General features: G+C 36.3%; 1 protein-coding gene across 1 annotated transcript in view; it reads right to left on the bottom strand.

Moving 5' to 3' along the window:
* LOC112685989 (glypican-4) overlaps nt 1-26,957 on the bottom strand; it is a gene marked incomplete at its 5' end in the record, with an annotated part of 49,288 nt that extends 22,331 nt beyond the window's left edge. Inside the window, 1 exon segment of the mRNA XM_025558069.1 lies at nt 26,818-26,957. Within this exon segment, the coding sequence (XP_025413854.1) occupies nt 26,818-26,957 (140 nt within the window).

The raw sequence follows: 26,957 nt of genomic DNA on the forward strand, positions 1-26,957 counted from the left end.
TAATAATACGATTTAATTGCCCCTATTCTCCCCCGTCCCCCTGACCCCGACACCGCTGCCGCCTGCGTCGCACCGGAGTGCGTGCAACAGTGTTCGGACGACCTCCTCCTCCTCCTCCTCCTCCTCCTCTTGAATTTTTACGAAAAAAAAAATAAAATTTAAACGCCGAATTCCGTTTGTTCTTCCACTCGTAGCGTTTCATTTTTGCACCTTGTAAACACGCGCTGTAAAACACGTACGCGTCGTATTCACTTGTCATTGTTATCAGAGCCGTTTCGCGTTTTATGTTTGCAAACATTAACGCCAACGACGACGACGATGATGATGTTCGCGGGAGTAATGCTATTATTTTCGTTTTTTTTTTTTTTTACGACCGTCCAAAACCCGATCGTCGCACGCATGCCGTCCGAGCGTAAAATAACCAAAACGGTTATTAATATTTCACCCGTCGATCCGTTCGGAATTTTATGTGCCCACCCTTTTGACAAAGCGCTCCGTGCCGATCACGTCGCCGAACCACGCGCGTTTTCTAGAGACGTAACAATCAACGCGATACATAAAAATACGTTCGGACACGTACACGTTATTAATACAACGGTATACTGCGTTACAGCTGAAATTCGCACGGGAGTCGACGATTTATTTTTGCACGCTTGCTTTAAATACGAAATTGTGCGCGCACCACTCGCACGGTAAGACTGTTTACACCCGTCCAAATGAAACACTTGAATATGTTCGAAAATTAAAATATTAAAAATTTACCTACGAAAATTGATAAATTCAATTACTTACCATCACGACTGTTGGTGTTCATCGAAACGCTACTGGATGGATTTGGTTATTCGGTACGAACAATTCTTTACGGATTACTCGATGATAATAAAAACTACCTCATTAAATAACACCTACTGCTGCACCGCAGTTTCGATGGCACGGACAGTCTGATAGGATTCGGGAAAAACGTAGAAAAATTGTTCTATAATTGAATAGTTTTTAATCTGAGTACTTTCGATTGCGGTTTAGAGTAAGACTTCAAGATTATTGATGTATCATCTGATTTTTATCAAACAAAAAATCGAGTTAATTTTCAATGCTAAGAAAATTTACTTTCATATATCGTATTATTGGAATATTATCCATACATCATTTTGTAAACAGTCGGTCGTGATTGATTTGTCAGCCGACAGACATTCTGTACCACGCATATATGAGATGTCGTATTAAAAGCGTAATGATTGAATTTCGAAGAAGCATAAAAACAATCGTTAAAAACGAAGAGATCTATAATAAATAATAATAAAATAGAGCATGCGGTATGAGGTTGGCAATAACTAATAAGTTATAATGCGCATCTGAGCAAATCATCTAATTGGAAAAATACTTCAGGTTTCCACATGTCTCATCCAATCGTATAGGATTACCAGTTTTTACGTTTAAAAAAAAAACCTTAACATATTTATTAAATCTTAATCCTAACCGAATTTCTTTTTAAAATATGATAAATCTAACCTATGTTCTCCAATAAGTGTTTTTTATCTTTATGTTTAGTAAGATATAAGTACGTAACATTTACATAATCCAGAAGTCACTGTTTAGATATTCGTATTATTCGATGCACGTATACCATATTGTATCATTGACTGTAAATAATTATAAAATTATATATTCGACTAGCTGCGATGATAGTTTCTATGGTAAAAAAGTAAAATATTGAACATTTTCGTGTTAAAGTTTTTCATCATATAATTGACATTTTATTTTCAATGTTTTCGCAAATTAAACATAACGTTATTTATTAGTCATATAAAACCAAATTCATTACGTATCATTGGTTATTTTTTTTTATACACTCCTCGACTGAAGAGTAACGGTTGTTGCTCGATATTATAAAAACATTAAAAACATGTTCAACATTGAGACCCGATACTACACGTAGTAATCCAGTGGTAAGCTAAACCATAGGTTTTATAAATTATAAAGGATTATCGTTGGCTGCGATTAATTTTATAAGGATTTCTCAGGACCGAGTTGCGATCATGGGGGCAGCAGACGAAAACTAAAGTTTTTTCCCCACGTAAGCCTCAGAAAAATATTCATTAATACTCAGGAGAACGCGTGTGCACACGGTATATAATATTTTATATACGTAAAGGCTCGACAATTTTTCAGATAATCTTATTATCGTAACGCGCAACATCATATTGTTTAAGTAATGGAACAATAATAATAATAATCGTACGCCATACAGGTATTATCGAGATAATACTATAACTGTTATAGTATAACATAATACAAACGCACACACACACGTGCCCTATAATTCGATTATAAACCGCAACGGTAATACTGTCGTGTTGCACTAAACTATATATCGTTGTGTACCCCAGCATCAACATCTTAAGTTATAATATATTAAGTTTGCTGCAGTGTGGCAAAGCCAGGATTTATTCACAGGGCTTAGTTAAGGTTAGGTATTTTTAATAACGTTACGCTTATTGATAAATTACATGAACCGTATTCTTCTAGTTTTGGTCGGTGATTCTTCGTCTTTCGGGTTAAAATTCTGCATCGTTCCTGATGGCTTGTCTCGTATTGTAAAAACGAAATATCATTATTTATATGAAAAAAAAAAAAAAAAAAAAAAAAAACTAATGAAACAATCCTCTCACTTTATCTGATTCTAAAAACGGGAGGCCGAAAAAATAATCTCTTATGGTAATTTAAATAAAACCGGACATAATTCATGCGGTCGTTTGGATCGAGACGGACGCGATCCGTGTACCCGCTTATCAAAGTTTTTTTTTTTTTTCGGGACGCGATTCGTGTGTAGCCGTACAATAGTGCTGTACATGCGCGTACCGATTGTTATCTTATTGTAACATCGGCCGCATTGGGTTTCGGAAGCGAACGAGTAAACGTTAAACAATGCACCGAACACGGTAACCGGAGTCGATATTACGGAAAACGTTGATTTACGTATTATTGTAGACGCGCGCGCGAGACGACGTGTTAAAACAAGTTCGGTAATGTCCGATTGTAGAGAATAACGCGCACCTTACGAGGAATCTTCTTTTACGCTACAGTTTCTTTCTTTTCTCCGTCTCATTTTTTTTTTTATTTATATATTGTTGTTGAATTCTTTTGTTGCCGTACGTACTCAAAACAAGTTACAATACACACGTTGAACAATATACACGTATACCCGTACGTAAACGCATGTCGGTCGTCTACGGGTTCCGAGAGAACACGTGTGAAACATGAATGAATGAAAAGCACCGCGGACGGTGTACATACACATTGATATCATCGATGTCCGACTCCGTTTCGCAATGTTCACATCGCGATAATAACGATTAAAAAAATATATTTGTCAATATTTGACGTAATCGGTGCGTACAAAGGAGGTAAGGCCGACCCTAATTTGTTACTGTATTCGTCATTAAGAAACGTATCGGATTTCGTCTTGTCTAGAATATCGTTTTGTTTTTTTTTTTTACGCATGCGTGTCACCGCCGTATTCGCTTAATGTGAAGGTATACATAATATGAGTAGTCGGAAAGAAGCTTGATGAATTAAAAATATCAAACATATTTAAATTTTTAAGAAAATAAAAAAAAAATTGTAAAAGCCGTTAGTTTTGTAATATTTTTTTTGTTTAAATCGGGTCCGCATTTTTTTCTCTCAACTTGACGTTTATTTATAACGTTAAAAAACATTATAAATACCAAACGTTAAAAAAAAAAATCGGATTTGAAATATCGAGTTTGAACACCATACAATATATTTTATTATATTGCAGTCGACACAGACTCGTTTTGTTCTAATGCAAGGTTTTAACCAGTCAACATTTTAGTGGTCAGTTAACCATACCCATCGATAGACGGTCTGCCAACCCTATGTCGTGTAAAATGTATACTGTAGCACGGAGTATACATTATATACTCATAAAAACATTTTCAATAGATACTATACGAATTATAAATAATACATTTGGCTATATTAAACAGTATCCGACCATTTAAGTAGTTTATAATGGTTTCAAATTATTCTGCGACCCCGAATCCAAAGTGTGTATATTCCGTGTACTCGTATATACCGCGATAATATTCGTGTAGATAAGTAATCGCCAATGCCTGAGTAGTAATAACATTTAATTCCAAACATTATAATTTCGACACTTTGTGTAAAATTTATAGAATACTGTGTACTGTGTATACACAAATCGCATAAACATAGATAATTATGTTTATTCTCGTCACCATAGGATTATTATAGATCCATTTTTATGAACACTGTACGTATGCAGCATATTCTAATGCTTATGCATTTTAAAAAAATATATACATACATTTAACACGTAATAAGTGAGGCCTAGACACAATATCTTCTATAGCCAGCACAACAAGACTTTTTCGAAACAAAAAATGGTTTATGAATATTTTTTCATTTAACTGAACACGAGAAAATTATTGTACGTTTTCTGTTGTTTGGGAATGTAGAACAATTATTATTTTTTTTTGGTAAATTAGAAGTCAAACCGGTGAGCAAGTTTTAGAAGTTGAACTGAAATGGCATTTGAATAAATACGGGAGTTTCGTTTGAGAATCAGCTGTTTAGGTTCATCATCAAAAAGTTAGAGAAAAAACCACAAAAACACTGCCGCGTACAGGTAATAAAATCGCTCGCAACGAGCGTCAAACATCCCGGATTTGCAGCGACTGCAAGGGATGGGGAAATCGTATTTGGATCCCACTGGATCCAACTATATCGGTTTGAATTCACGGATTTACGCGCATGGACGGAAGTGGAACACGCGTGATCGGGTAGTGGTATAGAGGGTCAGAAAACGCGTCGACTCGAGGATGCGTAGGTGAAACGGATTTAAAAAAAATATTAATTAATAAAAAAAAAACGTTGCGTATCATGTTCGAGGCGCGGTAAATCACGAAATTCACACGTGGGACTGTGGCCACCGTTGCGATCGGATAACTGCGGGCCGAAGATGGATGGGCACACGCGCCGCCGCCGCCAAATATATTACGCCGACGTGTACGCGCATCAGATCGGAGCATTTTTGGCGTCAGCGGATTTCGCACATCTGCACCGGGGCGGCAGCGGCAAGACGTTCGTGACGGCGGCTTCGGCAGTGGCGGTGGCGCGGTCCCTTCAAAAGGCCCGCTGAGGCGGTGGCGCTGCACGAGCGGCGGTGTACGTGTACGTTTATGTATAAGTGTGTGCGTGAGTGTGTAAACGGTACATACCCTGAATTCGAGGCGAGATCGTTTTCGTTATTGTTGTACACATCGATTTGTGTGTTTTTGCGGAGGCGGAGCGGTACGACTGCTCGCAGCGTGTGGTACGCGATAGGATTTTCAATTTACGAAAAAAAAAAAAAAAAAATGATAATAAAAAACACCGACACTCGAACACGCACAGCACGCACGCCACACATTTACAATAATGTGTACGTACGTCACGCGTATTGGTATGAACCACTGTACCGCGTGTAAGATGACCCTGCAGGCTTAGCGAGCAGAGAATTCGGAGGAATTCCACGGTCCCGATATGCAGCGGCATCGATCACCGCGCACGCACGTGCACCGGCTATTGTCCTAGAGATCGGATTTCCTCGCGGGGTCGAATTAGTCGGCGGGGGAAGAAAAAAAGAATTCCGATACAGGTATAGATGTAACACACGGACAACAGCGGTATCGCCGTATTTATTTATCTCTTTGAAGGCTCATCGTGGTAGTTTGCATTGTACCTTTACGCACCGTCGGTCGTATAGATGTTATGTACACACGCAAAGTGAGAAAACCGCGATGCAATACGAATGCGTTGTATAGTTTCAGCAGGATCGCGTGAACCTATACGCCCTACATCAGTGGTTCTCAAAGGGTATTCTTAACAGCGAAGGTTGAGAGTAAAACTTGCAAAGATACATGGATTCTTAGACCACGTGAAAATAAAAATATTTCATTATTTAAACAATAAAGATTTGAAAATGTACGCGATTCTATTTTTATTTATTAGGGAAGATGTAAGGAAAAAAAAAGGTCCGGAAACCCCGCCATACATACCTATAATATTATGTGTCGTTCACGTAAAATGTAATGGATAATATCGTACGAAGCGGCGGCAGCTAGGGCGAGAGAATACCTGTTATTATTATTGTTATTACCGAAGTACACGTTATACACACTGCAGGGCGTACACGTGAAGTGCAGTGTAGGTGCACTGCGTTGCACGCGTGTACAATATTATACACAGACGTGCATTACACGATACGTGTGCAGTGTACACTACACACGCGCGCGCACACACACACACACACACACACACAGACACACACACACACACACACACACACTATCCGTACGTATATTTATACAATACGTATGTGGATTTAATTCACGGTTGAGCGATACGTGCGGCGGCCACGGCGGCTGCTTTGGGCGGCGATTACATGAATGAAAACGTAGTAGTAAAGGAGATCCGACGAACCCGTGTCAAAACACACGACGTACGCGCGCACGCAAACCGATACCCTTTGATCCACCGATGACGTGACGCCAACAAATGAATATTGTTGTGCAAGCCGCCGCCACTCACGTACATGTGTACGGTAATATATTATACGCGTCACACTTACATGTAAGTGCGTCCCTCCGATCGTAAATTTTGGCCTCGATCCGCTGTCGACGGTGTCGACGGGCACATACGTACATCGTGTTCCGACCGACGCACTTGTCGTATTCGAACATGCCGTTGTGTTCCACGTACCCAAAACGGGAGTGCTGCGCACGTAAACATATGACTCTACACTCCACAAACTTGAACGAAGACGATTTTTTCGTATCATCAAATGCGCCATCGCAATCGAACTTCTCGCCCCCCCCCCTCCCCCCGGACGATACCGAGACTCGGCGAACATCGTGCGGAAACGAGCGAAGTTGAATGTTGTAAACCGACCAAATAGGGGCTCGACGAAGAAGAAGAAAAAAAAAACCATTCAACCCGACCGTCGGTCGGCCGGTTCGCCCGATATGGGTTGTTCATCCCCGTACACGGATTTACGCTGGTCGTGCGCGGACAAGTACGATGTACGCGTGTGCACATAATAATTAGTCGTGCGAGCCGGTTTGTGGTGTGAATACAGCGCGACGGCTGTTATGTCGCGTTCGGGTATAGGAAAACGGATCGCCAACACGCGTGTACCCAGTTCGTTGCAGTTTCTGCCGCTCCCCCGCCCACTGCACCGAAGGGACCGCGAGACGGAAACGGAGGTGGAACGTCGTTTTCCTCGTCGTCTCCCGTTTCTCTCCCTGTCACTTTATTCGCACGCGAACGCTTAAACGCTCGCTAAACATCATCATCTGCGCGCGCACGTCACGTCAACCGGGCGACACGGGCCCGTCAACGGATCGACGACGGACCGCGATCGGTTTGTCAACGGATCGACGGGACGGACACAAGTGTGTCCGATTGTGCCGGCGCAGGCGCCCGCGGCGAACACAATGCGGCCGTGCACACTTTATACGTATTTCTGTCTTTATACGCGCGTGATGCGTGCACCGCCGGGAGTACAAGACCGATGACGACCGTAACAATAGCTCCACCCCCTCCACCCCCGGTACGTCCGAAACTCGCGGTACACGGTGACGGGACACGGTGGGGAACAGTTGACACAATAGGACTTATCCGGACCACCGGTGCTGCTGCACATTCTATGCGCACAGCCGCCGCCGCGGTTCGATCTTCCGTCGGCTCGCACAACGCGCACATATATATTTGGACACATAATGCGCGCCGCCTCTCTCTCTCTCTCTCTCACACTCTCTTTCTCTCTCCGCACAAACCGCATACCTCGTACGCCGTCGGTGCAGTTACACCGACACAGAGGACCGTCTTTCACATGCTCCGGAGTACAATCTTATCGGATGTCTTACGATACATTATAATACGAGTACGATGTTTTGTTACGTTTTATTGTACGCACTTCCTTCTACACACCGGCCCGATCGTCGACGATCGATTCGGCCGAAAACCGATACACACCGCTGTCCCGTGCAAGTACACGACGAACGCGGTGTACACATCACACACAACGTGCCCGCACGAACGTGAGATATCATTTCGAGCACGTGCGGTTCAGTTACACTCTAGCTCCTAATAAACATGGCGCATATGTCTGCGCGCGTGCAGTAACTACCGACGTCTTTCGGAACACGTCGTCGTCGGCACACGGTCGACATACGCCCAATCGCAGCAAAAGTCCCACAAACACCGCTGGGCGTACCGTACACGTGCGGCACACGATTCGCAATATTCTCCGAACGTATTGCGAGCTACCCCGTCTCCCTGTCCCGTTGCAGAACGGTTTCCTGCGCTGCGCAAAATATATTATCGTATACGTATAGTTTATCGTGTGCAGCTGTCATCGCGCGCGTATAGGGATTGTCGCGGAGTGTCGTCGGCGCGCAGTACCAGAAGACGAGCGACAGGGACGCGCGGGGTGGTACACGACAATTTCCGATTGTCCCTTTACACACGGTGCGAGACGAACACGTAGCGGTAACCTTGCGGGTACCACGCGAGTGACGAGTTATCTGTCATCGCTCGTGCGGCTAAAATCCGATAAGGTTTTTGTTTTACTTCTTCGCTTCGCGATACGAGTTCAACACTCGGCGATATTATTGTTATTATCATCATCATGTTGTGATGCCGAACAGTAATTATACGCGTTCTTACGTCGGTATCTATATACATATATATATAGCATATTATACGATATTTCATACGGACACATGTATTCATATTATTATTGTTGTACGGTAATCGAATTAATGAAAGCACATGAAAGAACTCGGCGGAAAGAATTTAAAATATAACGACGATCGGCAGCTAACGGACAATAGCCGTGCGGTAATAGCGAGGTTAATAATTGAACACGTAATAATGCAATGGGTACACCTTATCTGTATTTATGTGTAATACATGTACACGGTATTATATTAAACGTATACACGTGTATACACACAATATTGTTTTATTCAAGTCGTTTGCGGGACGTTACAGAACGAATATTGAACGTATACCTGGTGCGCCGGAAAACGTTGTGAGGCGTCGAAATCAATGCGATGGCCGATACGAATTATTACGGATTTCTCGAATCTTTTTGTGTGTGAATCCGAACAAATAATGACAGGGTTACCCGTCCGTGGGATACCTGTAGCGTATTGAACATAATACGAAACCAGATCACAACAATAGGATCGGTTTGAGATGTTTTTTTCACTAATACCTAAATTTGTTCACTCGTACCGTCATGGTTTTATTTATGTTCAACAATAACAATGTATTCTTTTAAAGGGTGTTATTATTCCCATAAAACTATTATCCGAAAAAACATCCCTCTCCGGCTTGTACCGCGCACATTATACGATCATTTACTAAGATATATATACAATACGGCCGTGTATCGTATATTAATGTTATTAAATCGTTTATATTTTTCGGTGAAATGATAGGTACTCGTACGTACAAGTCTATTCGGGATTACAGCATCATAAATAAACGTAAATAGCATCAACGATTTATTTGCGGTAAAAAGTTTGTACTTTTTATTTGTGCATGAATTATATCCGCCCTGGAATCGGAAGGATATACTCGTATGGTATACAATAATATAGAATCGACATGCATTTTTTTAAAATAAAATTAAAAAGTTGGCTAACATGCGAACGGTATAATACTAAATAAACGAGTTTGATGTTAATGCGTATCAACGGAGTAGCTCTATTCCGAAAATATGAATAAATGGACACCGAATTTATAGTCAACCATTTAAGATAAAATCAGTAGATATTCTGATGGATGCGGAAAAGTCTGTGAATATTTTTAGATAAGAAAACTTGATTCTGCATTATACAAATAGACTTTTCACATGTGCATTGTATATCAATTTGACTAAGTATCCATATTGGTTTCCTGTGAGACTCGTCACATGAATATCTATAAATTATAATAATATTATGAATATCCGCTTTCCGTGTGGTTTACTACAACGAGTAAACGACAAGATTAAAATTGTAGAAAAAATACAGTGACATAAAAAAAGTTATATGACGATATTGACGAACGGACTAAATACAATAAGATTATCATATAATATAGAATGGCATGATATAATAGATTATAACATTTATTTCGGTCCACGAATCGTGAAAATGTCCTACGGTTTTATGAACACGGAAAAAAAATAACACTATATAAAAATTAAATTCTCACATACCATCACAGATATGGGAAATTAGTAAATTATTATTGCCGTTAGTATACGATATTTTGTATTTAATTATAAATACGGAAACATTGGTTTTCTATATATATTGCTGTTGAACTAAAGATTCGATTTAACGAAAGTTTAGGAAACGTGTACGTGAGAGGAAATTTAGATGAGGGTTGGATCTAATAAATCAGGACTCCAAAAAGAATCGAAATGATTTAACGGGTAGATAAGTGTGTAAATAAAATATCTGTCAAGTAAAGTCGTTGAATAGAATCCACGAGAAAGAAGATTAAATTTAAGACAACCAGAACAAATATATAGGATGCACGCACGCACGCACGCACGTGTGTGTGTGTGTTTATAAAATAAAGGCGACAAACGGGACCGATATATTATTATGGAGAGATAAAAAGAAAGAAACAACCCAAATACATAAATAATAAATACGAGTACAATAATACCTACAAATGTATATTGTTTGTGTTTAAGGGAACAGAACCTTTCATCGACGTTAAATATATTGGATAACCTTGTAATATTTTCAGACATAACGTTATACTCGATGGTGACGATAGGACATCTCTGCCCACCGAGTTGTTCGGAGTAAACAGAACACTTCAAAAGTCCTATTTACGGGTACGTGCCGCTCTCTACGTTTGTTGTGGCAACAAAAAAAGAACACATATTTCACCGTACACAAATATAACCTAACCGTCTTATTGAGTACTTATTGTGACTTGATTCATTGTTATATATATTATGATATGGCTTGCCATTCGTCTCGGTTTTAAAGGCATGTCCTGGTGTCCTGGCCGATCATTTAGTTTGTCCCGGTTAAGAGAAGTTGAGAGAAAATAACATTTAATATTAAGACATCGAATAATATTCTACATCATATCATATTATATTATAGTTATATAATCGGCATGGTTATATACAGAGTGGATCACGGGAATAGGTCTAAAAATAAATTAGTTTTTATTAACGTAGGCTGAGTGTGAGTAAGTCGAAAAGGTTTTATCCGTTAGATAATGCCATTTAGTTTTCAAAATGGAGCAGTGGAGTGTCGTTCACCGTGTGTTCACGTACGGCTCATTTGACAAAAATAACGAATCGGTAGTGAAAGTACAGCGTGCATTCAGAATTAATTTTAACATTGGCCGTCACGGTGCGGTTCCCGATCGAAAAACAATTACGAGATGGGTCACTGCTTTTCGATAATAAGAAAAAAAAAGCCATCTGGTCCTGTACGTACTATAACAACTCCCGAAAATACGGAAAGGTACGAGCTACCGTTTTCCAAAGTTCACGGCGCTCGGTAAGCAAACAAGCTCAGGCCTTACAAATGAATCGTTCTTCCATTCGACGCATCGTCAAGCGTGAGTTGAACTTCCATCTTTATAAGTTGATAATTGTTCAACAGTTGAAATCCACTGATTATCACCAATATTCAGAATTTGCATTAGAGATGCTCTCGTTATTTAAGGTTGAATGACGATATGCTGTTATTTATGAGTGATGAAGCGCATTTTCACCACGACAATTTTGTAAATAAGCAAAATTTCTGTTATTATGCTGCAGAAAATCCTCAATGCCTCTTCAAATGACCGTTGCACAGCTCTAAAGTGACTGTTTGGTGTGCAGTTTCAAAAAAATTAATCATTGGTCCTTACTTTTTTGAAGAACAAGGAAACACGGTGACTGTCAATAGTGCCCGTTACATTGACATGTTTAATAACTTTTTAAAATCAGAGTTGTGTAGAAGAAGGCGAATTATCAACCCGTCAAATATCTGGTTTCAAAAAGATGGAGCACCTCCTCACACTGCAATCGCCACAAATGAACGTCGTACGCGAGATGTTTCCCGGTCACCTCATTTCACGTTTTGGAGATATGCATTGGCCTCCTAGGTCACCTGACTAGACGGTGTGCGATTTTTTCCTTTGGAATTATCTTTAGTTACGTGTTTACGAGTCAAAACCACGTACACTAGACGAACTTAAGGATGCATTAATAGACGAAAACTTGGTTCAACACGTTCACTCAAATTTGTTGGACCGACTTTCTTCGTGCTACAAACAAGATGGACGTCATATGCTCGATGTTCTTTTCAAAACTTAAAATGGCACTTATTTGTGTATGATAAAATACAAGTATTAATAAAATAATTGTACGTCTAAAACATCATGAGTTATATCTATTTGTTTTTGTTCCTATTTCCGTGACCCAACCTGTACAATAATAATGTAATATTTGTATTAGCTAATAAATATTTAAATTATAAAATTATATACTCATTATTGTTTTCATATGAACGTTAGATCAAAAAAAAAAAAAAAAGATTATGATGTTCCGGTTTAGGGATTTCAAAATATACCAACCCTATGTATATATCTAATACGTACGTACGACTATAGTATACTGTAGTATATTACCCATATCAAATATTTACAGATCAATCTAAGAAATCTGTCAACTTTTATTAACATTCTTATATGTAAGTATCTACGTCTATTATTCGTATTACACGATGATGGCGGCAGCTAAAAGCGTATTTAAGAACTTTTCATAGAGGACCACATCATTTTTTTTGATAAATAAAATCTGAAGTGATTATTATACTCTGTGGTTATAATGTATATAAGACAGGTATCAATGGAAGTCCGTAACCCCATAGATCTGCCTCCCACCGTCAAATACGTCACTTACGACGGTGGCGTACATGTTAACGTATTAATCTTTGAGAAACGCGTACAGCGCACGTTTTCAGCTGCCGCGTTTCATCGCGCGATAAAACGATTTCGAAGTGCAGATTTGAGTAGGCGGTATTATAAAAACGAACGAATTGATTGTGATAATAAATATTATAAACATATCGTACACAAACCGATACGTCGGCGGGTTTTCTATTTTGTTTTATTTTAATTTTTCACACCCGCACGCGATATTATAATTATACACACAATATTCTCTATATTGTTCTCTTCTAATAATACCTACAGCTGTAGATAACACGCAGACGAGGTGCGTTAAAAAAAAAAAAAAACGTCTACGCAATCTATACGTTAAGATGAATCGTTGATACGTATAATATATTTTTATTACTGTACAATCGAAACAACGACAGACTTGGATTTTTTTTTTTACTTTTTATTGAATGTCTATCTGTCACGCGAAAAACGCGTTATTGTCTGCGAGCGATTTTATTACCGATGTTAAAACGCACGGATACAATACAGTGTGTACATACACAGTGTACGCTGAGGTTGAATATTTATATACTGACGGGCTAATCGTGCCGAACACACGCGTCTTTGTCAATGATGTCCATCCGAAGTAACGGTCGCGCACAAATCGCTTGAGTATAACAATAAATTACACGCCGAGCGTCTTGTAAATACGTGGTTTTAGTGGAACATTACGGTTTCCTCCCTCTTTCGTCTTACCACCATCGTTGGCGGATAATCTCGATTTTACATTCGTATATTAATACATACGTACACACGCTCACTCGATGCACAGAGCTTAAAACTGTGTGTACTATGCAGTGATTTTTACGTGGGGGGGGACTGAGTGCCTCAACTTTATTATCAAATATTCTAGTGTACTCTGAATTCTCTTTTTTTAAAAAATACATGGAACGGTACTTGAGTTTTATAAAAAACAAATCATTTAGAAAAATTTAGGTATACCTAAGTATTAGTTTTTGGTACAGCGGTACATGATAAATAATAATAATCAAATATCAACATTGACCGACAGAACGAAAATAATTTTTGCTGGCTTACACTATCACGTACCTATTGCCATTATATAGAACGCATTTATTTTTTTATTTTTGTTATATTTAGAATTTGGACTAATTTTAACCTCTTTGGACACAAAAAAACACATATAATGCTTAAGGTTGAAACCTTTAAAGTGAATATAATAAGTTACGGAATATTTGTTGTTTTTTAGTAATTTGTTTGAGGGTTTCATAAGGGTGAACACGTTTATATTCAGATTTTAATTAGGTAGGGACGCAACATTTCTATATGTCATTAGAGTACCTCTATTAGTTTTTTCCAAGCCAAGCACTGATATTATGATACATTTTATGTAATACAAAAAAGGAGATGTGTAAGTTTTTTTATTTTACGAAACATCATTAAACAATTTTTGTAAATTATAATTTTTTTTAAATTTAATTTTTCTCATAAATATTACTAGCATATAACGTTTATTTAAAATGTAATGCGTAGCATAAAAAAAAAATTAAAACTTTAGGATTAACACACACACATTCGAACGCGCACGGACGTACATCAAGTTTAAGAGATTCACTCACGAAATAAATATACATAATAAAAAAAAAAAACACATGTATTCTTATACAATTTTTAGATAGTCATTCACACGTTGTTTTCTGCGGTTTAAACCGTACATCATATCGTTTATATAGTACGCGGCTGGCGCTTGTCCAGGGTTTCTTGTCCCCGTTCACGCGAATACATCTTATTCTCGTACCACTAATATCTTCATATACCACACCGAATGCGCTTGAACAGTTATTAGGGTCTATATTTATTGTGTAATTATTAATTTTATACGGACCGCGTGATAAATCTCACAAAAACGAGCTAATTCGAACACTATATTCGATGTTTATGTATTACAATAAATGTTTATCAATTTTTAACAACAGTTCATCTACTTAATCGTATCGTATAATCCTGTACGCGCGCGCATTTCTCACAATTGTAACATCGTAGGAGTGACGCAAGTATGCAGTTGGTCGAAGAAAATTAATGTAACCGTAAAAATACAACCCTATATAATCGAAAATAAACAGAATATAAAAAGTCGAAACGCTCTTGTTGTTTTTAAGGGTAAGCTCGTAGCAGCCCGTATTAGTTGAAGTGTGCCTGCGTAAGGTCATTTTAATGCAATTTTTTCCTCTTCTTCGTGACAGATTGTCTATTTAATATAAGAACATAATATATGTACTTGTACACGCATTTTACGATAGTAATTACGATGTGCTTTCAAATGTATTTCACTTCTCGCGATTATACGCATATTTTTTTTAACACAGATATTACGAAAAATACGACTAATGTGTGTAAATATTTTTATTTTTATTTTTTTTCGTTAAGTGATGTACATTCTTTTAAATTATTTTCGGTCTGTGTTAATGTACAATAATATATACATAATTTATGCTATCTACGAGTTTTTCAGCACTATCTGTTACGTCATACAACCGTAAACAGAAAAAACGATTACTAGCTGAGGATTCTCGCGATGTAAAATAATTATAGATGGATATGTATATATGTATAATAGTTTAATTATTTCATACAAGTACATGTGCGAATTAAACAAAAATTACCCACGTAAAACAATAAACATGCAAAATCAATTAAATAACGATTTATTAAGATGTAAATCGTAAAATCGAGTTTAACCCGTCATGATAATATACATACCATTGTATTATTATTCCAACAGCGCGTAATATAACAATAATGTAATATTATATTTACACATTTTAATGTTCCCATTAAAAAAATGCAATTATATTACAGCCGTTGACTAATTTTACGAATTAATCAATTATTAACATATAACCGCAACAACGTTTAAACTAATTAATTTCGATCCTTATCGAACCGACAAACGAAAGAAAATATTAAGAAAGCCGGAAGTTCGGTTGTACCAATATAATATTTTAATAATATACTATTTCGATGAACACACGTTTCATACCGCAGCGTTAATATTAATAAGTATATAATTAAAGAAACACATTATACATTTTGAATATATACATAAAATAGTCTCTATGAGAATTATTATACAAAACTAAGCGATTCGTAAGATTTGTGGTATCACCGCATTCTTTGTTACGAAAAAAAAAATAAAATAAAAATAAAAACCGTCCGACGCCCACGTCCGTCGATGGTAGTCAACAGATAGTATCGATGGGAGAGAATCGGAGAAACGATATTATAATATTATTATTAACCTGGAGCGTAGGCGAATAAGCCTAATCAATAACATATACGCGCGGACGGACATTGGTTTAATGTGGGCAATTAGTAAGTGGAAAAAAAGGTATTTATGTAAATGTATAAGAGAAAACGGAATAAAAAAAAATCGTTTTATTACCACCGGACCCTTTTTTTATTATTATTGTTCTGGACCAAATGATAATCCTTATTACTATTACTACTACTACTACTACTACTACTACTACTATACTACAAACCTAACATCTCGGTTTGGTCTCTGAGTTGTCATAATTGTCCTCTTGCTTAACACATTTACCGCATTGAAATAAAGGAAACTGGAAATTCGTATACGAGAAAATAATGGAATATTTTTATTTTTTTATTTCGTACCAGTATTTATATTTATGGTAATAAATCCGAAGTGCTCGAAACTCGTTATATGAACGAAATCGTTGTGAGGTCATATACACATAAATGTGTATATGTATAGGTCTTAACGCGATGATGTATAGTGGAAGTATTAATAATAATAAAAATAATAATAATATGTATAAATAAATCGGTAGTACCATTACTATCAGGTGTATATAATTACAACTACAAAAAATTGTTTTGCTCAATAATTAAATGGTGAAAAATTCGAGCGTAATACTTCTAATTAATACGTGAACGTTTATTTATTAATATTACAATGATGAATTTTAAAACAGTTTGATAATTTCGATTTAAAAAAAAAACAGGTTTTGTTGATTAATACATATTTTAAATGCACTTCTATGTAATAATAAATCTTGCACGTAAGTCGAGAATACAAGATTTGCGATAGATTTTATAATTAGTTATGCTCGTTGAATCGAATTTAATGACTATAAAGTAAAAGTTGTAGGCAAAAGTTCGAATGCGTTTATACCTCAAACAAAATCTTAGTCACGAACGAACGTTTAGTTGTTTCGTCGAATACACCGATCCGAATGAACACGTTAAAGACTTAATAGACTGTTTTCGAAGATGACGTCGCATTCTACTAAAATTATGACAATAAATAATAATTATCGGTCCTTTGCCACTGAAGACTTTAAAAGTTATCAAGCATTTACTTATGAATAAAAATGTTTTGAAATATTCAGCTGCTGCTGCTGTTTCTTTGCAAAATTGCGTATAACGTAAGTATTCATTTCTCATTAATTACGACGTGTCAACTCCCGGGCGTAATTTGTCGCGACCGACGAAAATTATTCTAATAACACGACCGACCAGTCCTCCAAGATAGTGTTAAATGCGTGTTGTTTTTTTCTTTCTTTACAACGAAATCCGGTTTTTACCACACATGATGATTTCTATACCGGGTGTGTGTATTCGTCGACAGCATATAGTGATGTTTCAATTGCGATACACCCCGGAGGACCGGTGCAATTAGCCACGGAATTGCGGTACGCACGTGACCAATCGGTTTAGACTCGGCAGCTGACGAATAGGGAAATTCTTTACAAGAGACCACCCTCTCTTTTTCTCATGTGTCCAGGTGGCCTCCGAGGAATGCTGCAGGATAATAAAGGTGTTTTTGGCAACCACTATACACCCAGTACTAAGATTTTTACGGATAATAACATTTTAAACACGCTGTTTATTTTCTTTCATACGTTTTCTTTTTTTACAGAAATCTGCAACCTATCACTAATATGCGCCCCGATTATATTCAGTTAGTCCATTGAAAAGCAAACGTCCTTAAATCATGTCAACCGTGAAAATGTTGACTGAAATCCACTTGAATGGAAATGCACGTGTAGTTAACAAATACTAAAATACTGTACGCGTGTACGTACTCACACAGCCAACAATTTGATACAATAACGTGTACATAACATATAGGATCCATCCTCCGTTTCATAATAAAATTTATTTTCTCGAACTTATCGAAGAGAAAACGATGTTTTAAACACTCGAAGAGTAAATAATAATAATCGATACTTATACTATACCTAATTCAATGATTGTAAACCATCGGAGCGAAACTATAAATACTTTTAAGAACCACGCAAGAAGCTTATACTCGTATTTTAGTAGTGTTCACGCGTTCCGCAGTAAGCCTAATAGACGGAAAGTAAAGAGAGGACGAGAGAAAATATGACTTATCGTGTATTGCAATTTAAAACATTACCAGCGGGCATTGCGATTGGGTTTGTGTACAATTAATGTCCTGCAGATTTATTATAACCACCTGTACACTTATCTGAACAACGGAGGGACCTTGTTGCGATGTGTCCGTCCGTCACACGCACGAAATACCTGCAGCCGAAAACGCGTTTGAAAATATTCCACTCGGAACTGGACGGTGCAATAACGAACATAAATCGACTGGAAACAACACGCAAGCTGATACGATAGTAAAAACAAAACTCTCGATTTCGCTCGAATTACCGGCGGTCGCGGCGCAGTGCACATAAAATTATCGCACGGAACTACGTGCAGACTGTGTAATTACCGTGTATCCGTTAAACACGTGTCGGGACCACCCTAAGTAAGAGACGTATCTTCGATGGAGAAACAAGAATAGTGTTTATAGGTAAATAATATATATATACACTATAATAACAATAGTAAACGAATTAAAATAAATAACATTAGGAAAAAAAAAAAAAAAACTTTCCGATGATTTTCCCACCGTTTTCTCGGTCAAATTCCATCGGATCTCCGCCGCCTCCATTGTCATTTGTTACGGTTAATGTTTTCAAATATGTAATGATGGTGTAATGATTTAATCTACGGGCTTCAAGCCCGGGGGAGGTGTATACACATGCGCGCGCGCATACCTTCTACCGCTATGCGCACGTATGTGTATAGGCACTATGTATACTACCAGTGCTACGACGACGAGAAGAACCGGAGCGGCGGCGGCGCTGTCCGCGTACACACCGCCGAGCGAGAAAGACGGGCCGCCGCCGAGCATTGTGTTTAAATGCAGTTATGGGAACAAAAGATTGTATTCGTGTGTACGTGAGGCATACAGCAGTGGTCGGCTCGGGATGACTAGACAATATGTGTGCGGTAAATGATGCCTGAGGGGGGAGGGGCCCCACGTGGGACTGCAGCACGCAGAAGGATAAAAATCACACATATAATACATATATAGAGGGCGATCAATGAACACGCAGTAATTGAGGTTTACGAGCTAATTATTTACTATTTTTTTTTTTATTTTTTTTCTTACGATTGGAGTTACGTACTCCGAGAAATTTATATTTCTTATAAGACAACCTCGCGCGCGCCACCGCCTCCGTCGACCACCCCGAGAGAGAGAGATAGAGAATATCGCCGATATACAATGGCGTATAAAATACCTCTGGTATCATCATCTCTATTGCACACACACACACACATATATATATATATATATACATACTAATATATTCATGCTGATGCATAGAAATTGTTTTGTATAAAACGTGATGTTTATTATGGATATATCGTATAGGTATAATGTATCACAATAATGTATCCCTTTTGCCTAATCCAATAGGCTTTAATCTTTCTTTCTCGCGAGGTGCTCTCGTGTTTTTTTTCTCCGGTGAAACCTGACGGATTACTGAAAATATACGTATAGAAAAAGCGCCCTTTTACACACTGCAACAGCAGTCGATTCGCTATTATTCCGCACTTGCGAATTTAAAGGGTTATTCCGCCTAATGCGGAAAGTATAAGTACACACACGCATAAGCACACTCTCTCTCTCTTCCCCTAAATAAAAACAAACTAGCTCTTGCAACTAACGCGAACATTGTTTACAGCAAATACGTATTATAATAAATACACCGCAGCAGCAGCAGTGGTATTGTATTCATGTTCGAAAATCATTACACAAAACAGTCTCGATATTTGCAATGGAAGCGCATATTGTACGTGTTTACTAATGATGGCTCAGCGCGTTATAAGTAGGTATATATATATATATATATATCAATTGAATACACTAGTATAGTTCTGACAATTGATTTATTTATTAATTGATTTGACTATGGTATTGATTTACGGTTGAAATCGTCGATCACCGCATTGCAAAAGATATGACGGCTTTTATTTGTACATAATACATGAGTAGTAAACGCGTAGGTACATACATATAATTTAAATGTGCAGCGCTAGATGCTCAAAAGGAAATCGTAGGAAACGAACGAGATAACCTAATCTTTCATACGCATACATGAAAAAGTTATACACTTGGTCATCCTGTAAAAATATACATTTAAATATAACGCGCGTGTATAATATAATAACAGCGGCTAATGAATAACACTGAAAAATCTCATTCAATGCCAGCCCGTAATTCACCATTACCGTCAATGTGTATCCGTTGGGAGAGAGGAAGAGATTTTGTATTCAGGACGAACTCCCATGGTCCGCCGTGAACACTACCTATATATATATACCTGTTCAGTATCCATAGCTATGTGGCCGCAGCAGAAGAAGAAGAAGAAGAGGGAAAAATAACGTGTATTTATTATGTTCGTGTGTGTATCCATTACGGCGATGTCCGTCTTTTCAGCTCGCACTCGTGATGAGTATATTATATTACCAGACCTTCAATAACCTCCGCCATTAATGGTATTTATTATTAATATGCTGATTGTATTTTGTGGCACGCCCAAAAACAGTGAGAACGGGGAGGAGTCGAAATTCCTATTGTGGATTCAGGAAACGTGGACGTTGGACCACAGACTAACACGAAATACTACATCGAATAGGAGTGTAACCGGAAGAATGTGTTTCCGGTGGTGGATTTAAATTTGGTCGTGAATCGACGTTTTTCCCGAGGGGGTCTATAGACCCCTCAAGCCACGATATAAGATGGAACACATAAGATCCGATATCGCGATCACTTCGACGGGGCTTCGATCGTGTGATAGCAACGGAAAAAGAAAAAGGTACAACATGCAACGTATTATAACAACATATAGATACACGTAAACTGATAGCGATTAGTGATAAAACGAAATGAAATAAAAATAAACGTTTTACAACTATCTCATACAAAACCTAAGCAAATGGTTTGTATGGACAAAACCGTAACTCACATTTTATCTCAAACAAAACGCTTAACGGTTCAAGAAAGAAAGCACTCTAATTCTCATTCAACTATGGCAGATAATATAAGTTATATAGAAGACGTAGGCATACGATTCGTATAAACATTTATGCGCCACGGTAGACAAATCATTCGGTAATTCAACATTATTATTCAACGCCATGCACACCGTTTACAAAAAAATATGATATCTAAAATTCTTTTGTTTGTACACAGTTTCATTTTTTACTGTCACTTAAAGACACATTTATATATAAATAAAACGCTTCGAGACAAAGCTCCAACAATGTAATTTATCGCAGATATAATCAGGTCGGCGGCGATTCCCTCGCATCACTTGTCGTTGAAATGCAGTGTAGTAATAGTAGTAGTAGTAGTTGATAAAGACAAATAATATTTTACGCGCTGCAGACGATGAACACATTAAAACGCATAAACACGTCGGTTTCAATGACGGGGGAACGAAAGAATAAGAAAAAAACAAAAAAATGTCATGAGCCGAGATCTTGAGATTTGCACGCAACACTTAACGGATCAGAAAAATGCCAGAGGCGTTTTGTGAGAAATAGACCAAAAAGACAAACGTTCATTTTCGAACCACACGAAAGTTATACGGCGTGACGAACTCGGTCGTATTTTTCTTGTCACATACATATATTTAATACTTTACTATCCTGGCCGTTGGTCTGCTGGCTTCACATATACAGCTATAAACACATTACAATACGTACATATATATGTATATATAATTGTAATGATGTATAAAGTACGTGTCAGATACGATGTGACTGCCGTACGATTTTTAAACGTGATAACGACATACGACGAACCGAAAGACGAGAAAAATATCTGTAGTCTGTGAGAACTTTATAGAACGAAAATATGTATGCACACATTTCAGTCATGGCTAAACGTAAACATAAGGAGACAATTTTTTTCGTTCAACGCCAAGAAACTTCTGCTCGCGCGTCAGAAATATACTAATGAAAGAAAAAGATTTATAATACTATTAGAACGCTCACATACACACACGGGTTATTTTTTTTTTTTATAGAAGTTTATATTACAAAGAACGTGACTGGACGACCATACTCGTCCGTTCCATTAAATAGCTCTTATAGATGCAGTTTAATGTGGCCCTTCAGCGCCATGTATATATATATATATATATATATACATATGTGAACACATTCCGTCATTACGATTATTATTGCGCGCACTATCCGTGTGTAATTTCACGATGACGTGTCAAAATGACCAATCAACTAAAATGAAAAAAAAAAACATTTAAAAAAAAAAACGTGTACACGGCTTTTAGTGATAATTGCGGCGATTTCCACTTTGCCCTAAAGTGAACCAGTGTGAGAAAATGTATTTCAAAATCCCAGCTAGACCCGAGGAAGGTTACTTATCCCGGATTTAATAGTATTGTTTAAGAAAAATAACTACTCTTCGTACTTTACTATTTATAACCGTCACACTTCTTCAAGTTTTATCTATACCTAACAATTGACATCTTGAAGTGGAATTATTAAATAATATTTATACATACACGTGCTTCATAAAACTACAGTAATATTAATAACAACACAATTGTCGTGTAAATATATATTATATTATTTATTACGACAGTAACTATCAACATCGATAATATTTCATACCAGAAATATACCGGCATTGAAAACAGAATTTCGTTAATATGTGATAGATACTTTGATCGTCGGTACTTATAATTTAGTATTGTACGAATAAAAGGTAAATTATATTTTTTAATGTCGTAAAGAAAAAATATATATAGATTTTAATATATATATTTAAAATAAGAAAATTATAGTATATATTATATTATATAGTATATAAGTATATTTATGCGTATCTTAATATATCTAATAATTATGTTGGTCACTTATTATTTTATATATTAGATATGAAAATAGTATAAATACTATTGTTTTTTTTTTTTTTTTTTTAATATAATTAAATAATTAATATTAATTTAAGAAAATTACGTTTATTTAAAGTTATCATGAGAAAACAAAACATAAATATAGGTTTTTTGTAAGTATAAATGAATGAATTTATTAATTTTAGGTGATATACAGAAGACTATAATGACATTTTATTTTAATTTAACTCGACTAATTTAAAATGATTTTAAATTAAAAATATTAGATTAAAGCATAGATACATAATTAAAAAATACTGTGGCGCCCTAAATTAAATTAAACTCAATAAGTACATAAGTCTTTTGAATATGTTTTTTTGCAACACAAATAAGTCATTCAGATCACCCCCCAAATTCAAAAAAAGATAAGAAAAGGGATTTTCTTTTGTTTATATTGTCGTTTTTATGAAGTGGATATTACTTTTATTCAGAAGCGCTAATTTGTGCATTCATTGAAAAGTCAAATGCATTTTTATTATTCAGTCACTTGTTGCTATAAACCTAAAAAATAAAAACACTTAAACTTAAACTGGCTTTACAAAAAAAAAAAAACTACAGTAGAATAATTGAATGAATATCATCGATGTATGTAAACATTTAAATTAAGTTGATTCTTAGAATTCTAGTGTTATCCTCGAAGTTTTATAGGAACAATGTTTAAATCAAGTTTAAAACATTTAATAGCTAATCAAAATTACAATTTATTATTATCATTATTATTTACAAGTATATTAATATAGGTAATTATTTAAATGTTATTTTCTAGTAGAATAATAAATTAATTTGTTTACGTTTTTTTTTTCGTTAACTAAGGTATTAATAGTTATAAAATATTATATTTGCATTAAAATATATAATCTAATCATGATTTAGTGTTTTAAATGCCGATAAGCTGTAACCTATATTTTTCATAATCAATAATGATGAATTATATACGATTCAGCATGAATAAAAAGCATTAATTTAATTTTAAATGTTTCAACTTTTACGAAAAATATGTGATGGTTAAATTTTAAACTAAGGGTTAATCATGAATAGAAAATAATAACATGATTTGACATACAATAATGCGACGATCATAATTCATATGATGAGATCTTTTATCTATAATATTTTATAATTTAATAAAATAAACAAATAGCTATTATAAAATACGTGCTACAATGGGGGTTTTTTTATAGTGATATTGTGTATTAAAAATATATAGTTAACACAAGTTCTTGAAATTATTTATACCGAGAATTTATTCTGTAAAATGTTGTTAAAACAAATACATATAGGTTGCTAAATTGATCATGTATTTGAAGTTTAGCGAAGTGAACTGTACTAAAAATTAAGATCTCATTTCATAAAATATACAAAATATCAAATTGGGTATAGAATTAAATCAACTGTAAAACTGAAAGAGTATGATTATTTCTAGTCCACAGATAAATACACGTATATGAGTTGATTGTCATTCCAGAGTCGACTCTTTCTCATATATTAGTTCCTATCGTGCGTGTTTTACCCATCTTTGTATTCGAATACAGTACATTCCACACGAATAGTTTTGTTCGTAAAATACCTCAGTAAGCACACATTGTTAAAACTAACCGGTGGATGTCGGAAGAACAGATAAGAACGGAAAAGAGTAAAAGTTAATAAAACAAAAAAAAAAAACATAAAATATCTAAGTCAATTGTATGCTGTCGTCTATAGTTTGGATTGAGTTCAAACTTCGTTCAGCTGTAAACTCATACAGTCACGATGTATACCAAGAACACGCTCATCTCGGTTACCACAATATCAATTTCCCATTCAAATCAATTAGATAAATCGTGTCGAACGCATACAAGTAAATTATAATGTATAATCGAATTTGTGGTCTCTTACCGCAAACGTAATCGCAACCAGGTTGTTTAAAACATCTTGGGTGAACCCATGTAGTTTAGATAAGCTATAAGCTCATATGAGAAAGTAAACAAACGTAAATGAGTACAATATGATTTATTTAAAAAATAACACTTAAATTAGGAAACAATTAATAAATGCCGTGCATTTTGACTTTTGAGTATAATCCATTTTGTCTATGTTATACGTTTCAACCGAAGTTTCAATGATATTTATTTAAATGCAATTATTTAAACAATAATTAGTTTAAAATATAAACCGTTAAAGGATAATTAATATTATTATAGTGTATTAATTACCTACTTTGACTATAATTGTATTTGTTTATAAGAAAGATAAATTATCATAATTCATTTAAAATTAAAAAAAAACGAAATATATTATTGTTGTCGTTAAATTTGTCGATTCACAAAACATACGAATTATATTTAAAAATAAAACATATTATATTTTATCATATTGTAATTTAAAATGATAAGTTTATCTATCATTAAACTAACATTGATGCTTATATTTTAATTATGAATTTAATAACAACTTATCGTCGAATAATAGCTTTTGGCTGTATTTGCAAATAGAAAAATAATTCTTGGAATATAAGTCTGCATTGATACTATGATATAATAAGTTATGTCTATATAATAAGACTAATTAATCATTTTTATGTAAAATATATTATAAGATATTATAAACATAATATACTCATAAAAGCTATTAATAGTAAAAGATTGCTATTTTATATCAATGTTATATATAATGTTATCAAAAGAACTTATGGTTTCATTTGGCTAAAAGCGAACTTTAATATGATAACATTAGCCTATATATTACTATTAACGTATCAATCAGACATTATTACACACGTGTGCTACTCGAGTTTCCATCATTTCCCTTCGATAAACATTACGAAAACTAATTAACTACGGGGAGCAAAGTCGATGACCATCAAACGATAAAATATGAAGGAAATTGTCAATAAATCTCATTATCGAATGTAATCAAGTTTAAACCGTAATGATGAAGTGTGGTCTACTTAACACGTATTTTAATGATCAAACGTCATAATAATGTATTCGAAGGAAGCTACGAAGATGAACATTTACTGTCGTATCAACCTTATCGTTTATCGCGCAATCGACAATCGACAATAAGGAGATGGATTCGAATGTGTGCGCGCGCGTGTGTTGTCTATACGGATCCACGGACTTTGCGTGTAGCGTGTCAAAAAGACAATCGATTTCGAAGGGTACGATATAGTACGACGGACACGGCAAATACGCGTAAAAAGTGTCGACTATAGGATAAACGGGCGGACAGAAAGAACGCGTACGAGTATAATGTACGCAGAAGGGGCAGGAAACGAGCAATAAACCGGCGGCACCCTTTGGAAACATCGGCCGTGGCCGCGATCCGACCCTTCTATCGGGGTGGGAGCAGCAGCGGCAGATTTGGCAGCATCAAAGGAGTTGATTACAATATATTCCGCGGCGAAACGCAGATAAATCGATAAACGGACACGTGCCCGTCCGTGCGGCCGCACGTACAGCTGAGCAGGGGGCGGTCCGTTTGGACGATGTAAATAAGACGAGAGAGAACTTTGTAAAGTACTTACTGGACGCGGGTTGTTCCAGAACGTTGGTGGTGTCGTTGAAATGCGTCCGAAAGTAGTTGGACGTGCGGTAACACGAGGAAGACGCACCGGAAGCGGCCCGGAGCAGCATCGGCGTCAGCAGCAGCAGCAGCAGCAGCAGC

This window comes from Sipha flava, unplaced genomic scaffold (genome assembly GCF_003268045.1).
Source record: "Sipha flava isolate LNK unplaced genomic scaffold, YSA_version1 2_pilon_pilon, whole genome shotgun sequence".
NCBI lineage: Eukaryota > Metazoa > Arthropoda > Insecta > Hemiptera > Aphididae > Sipha > Sipha flava.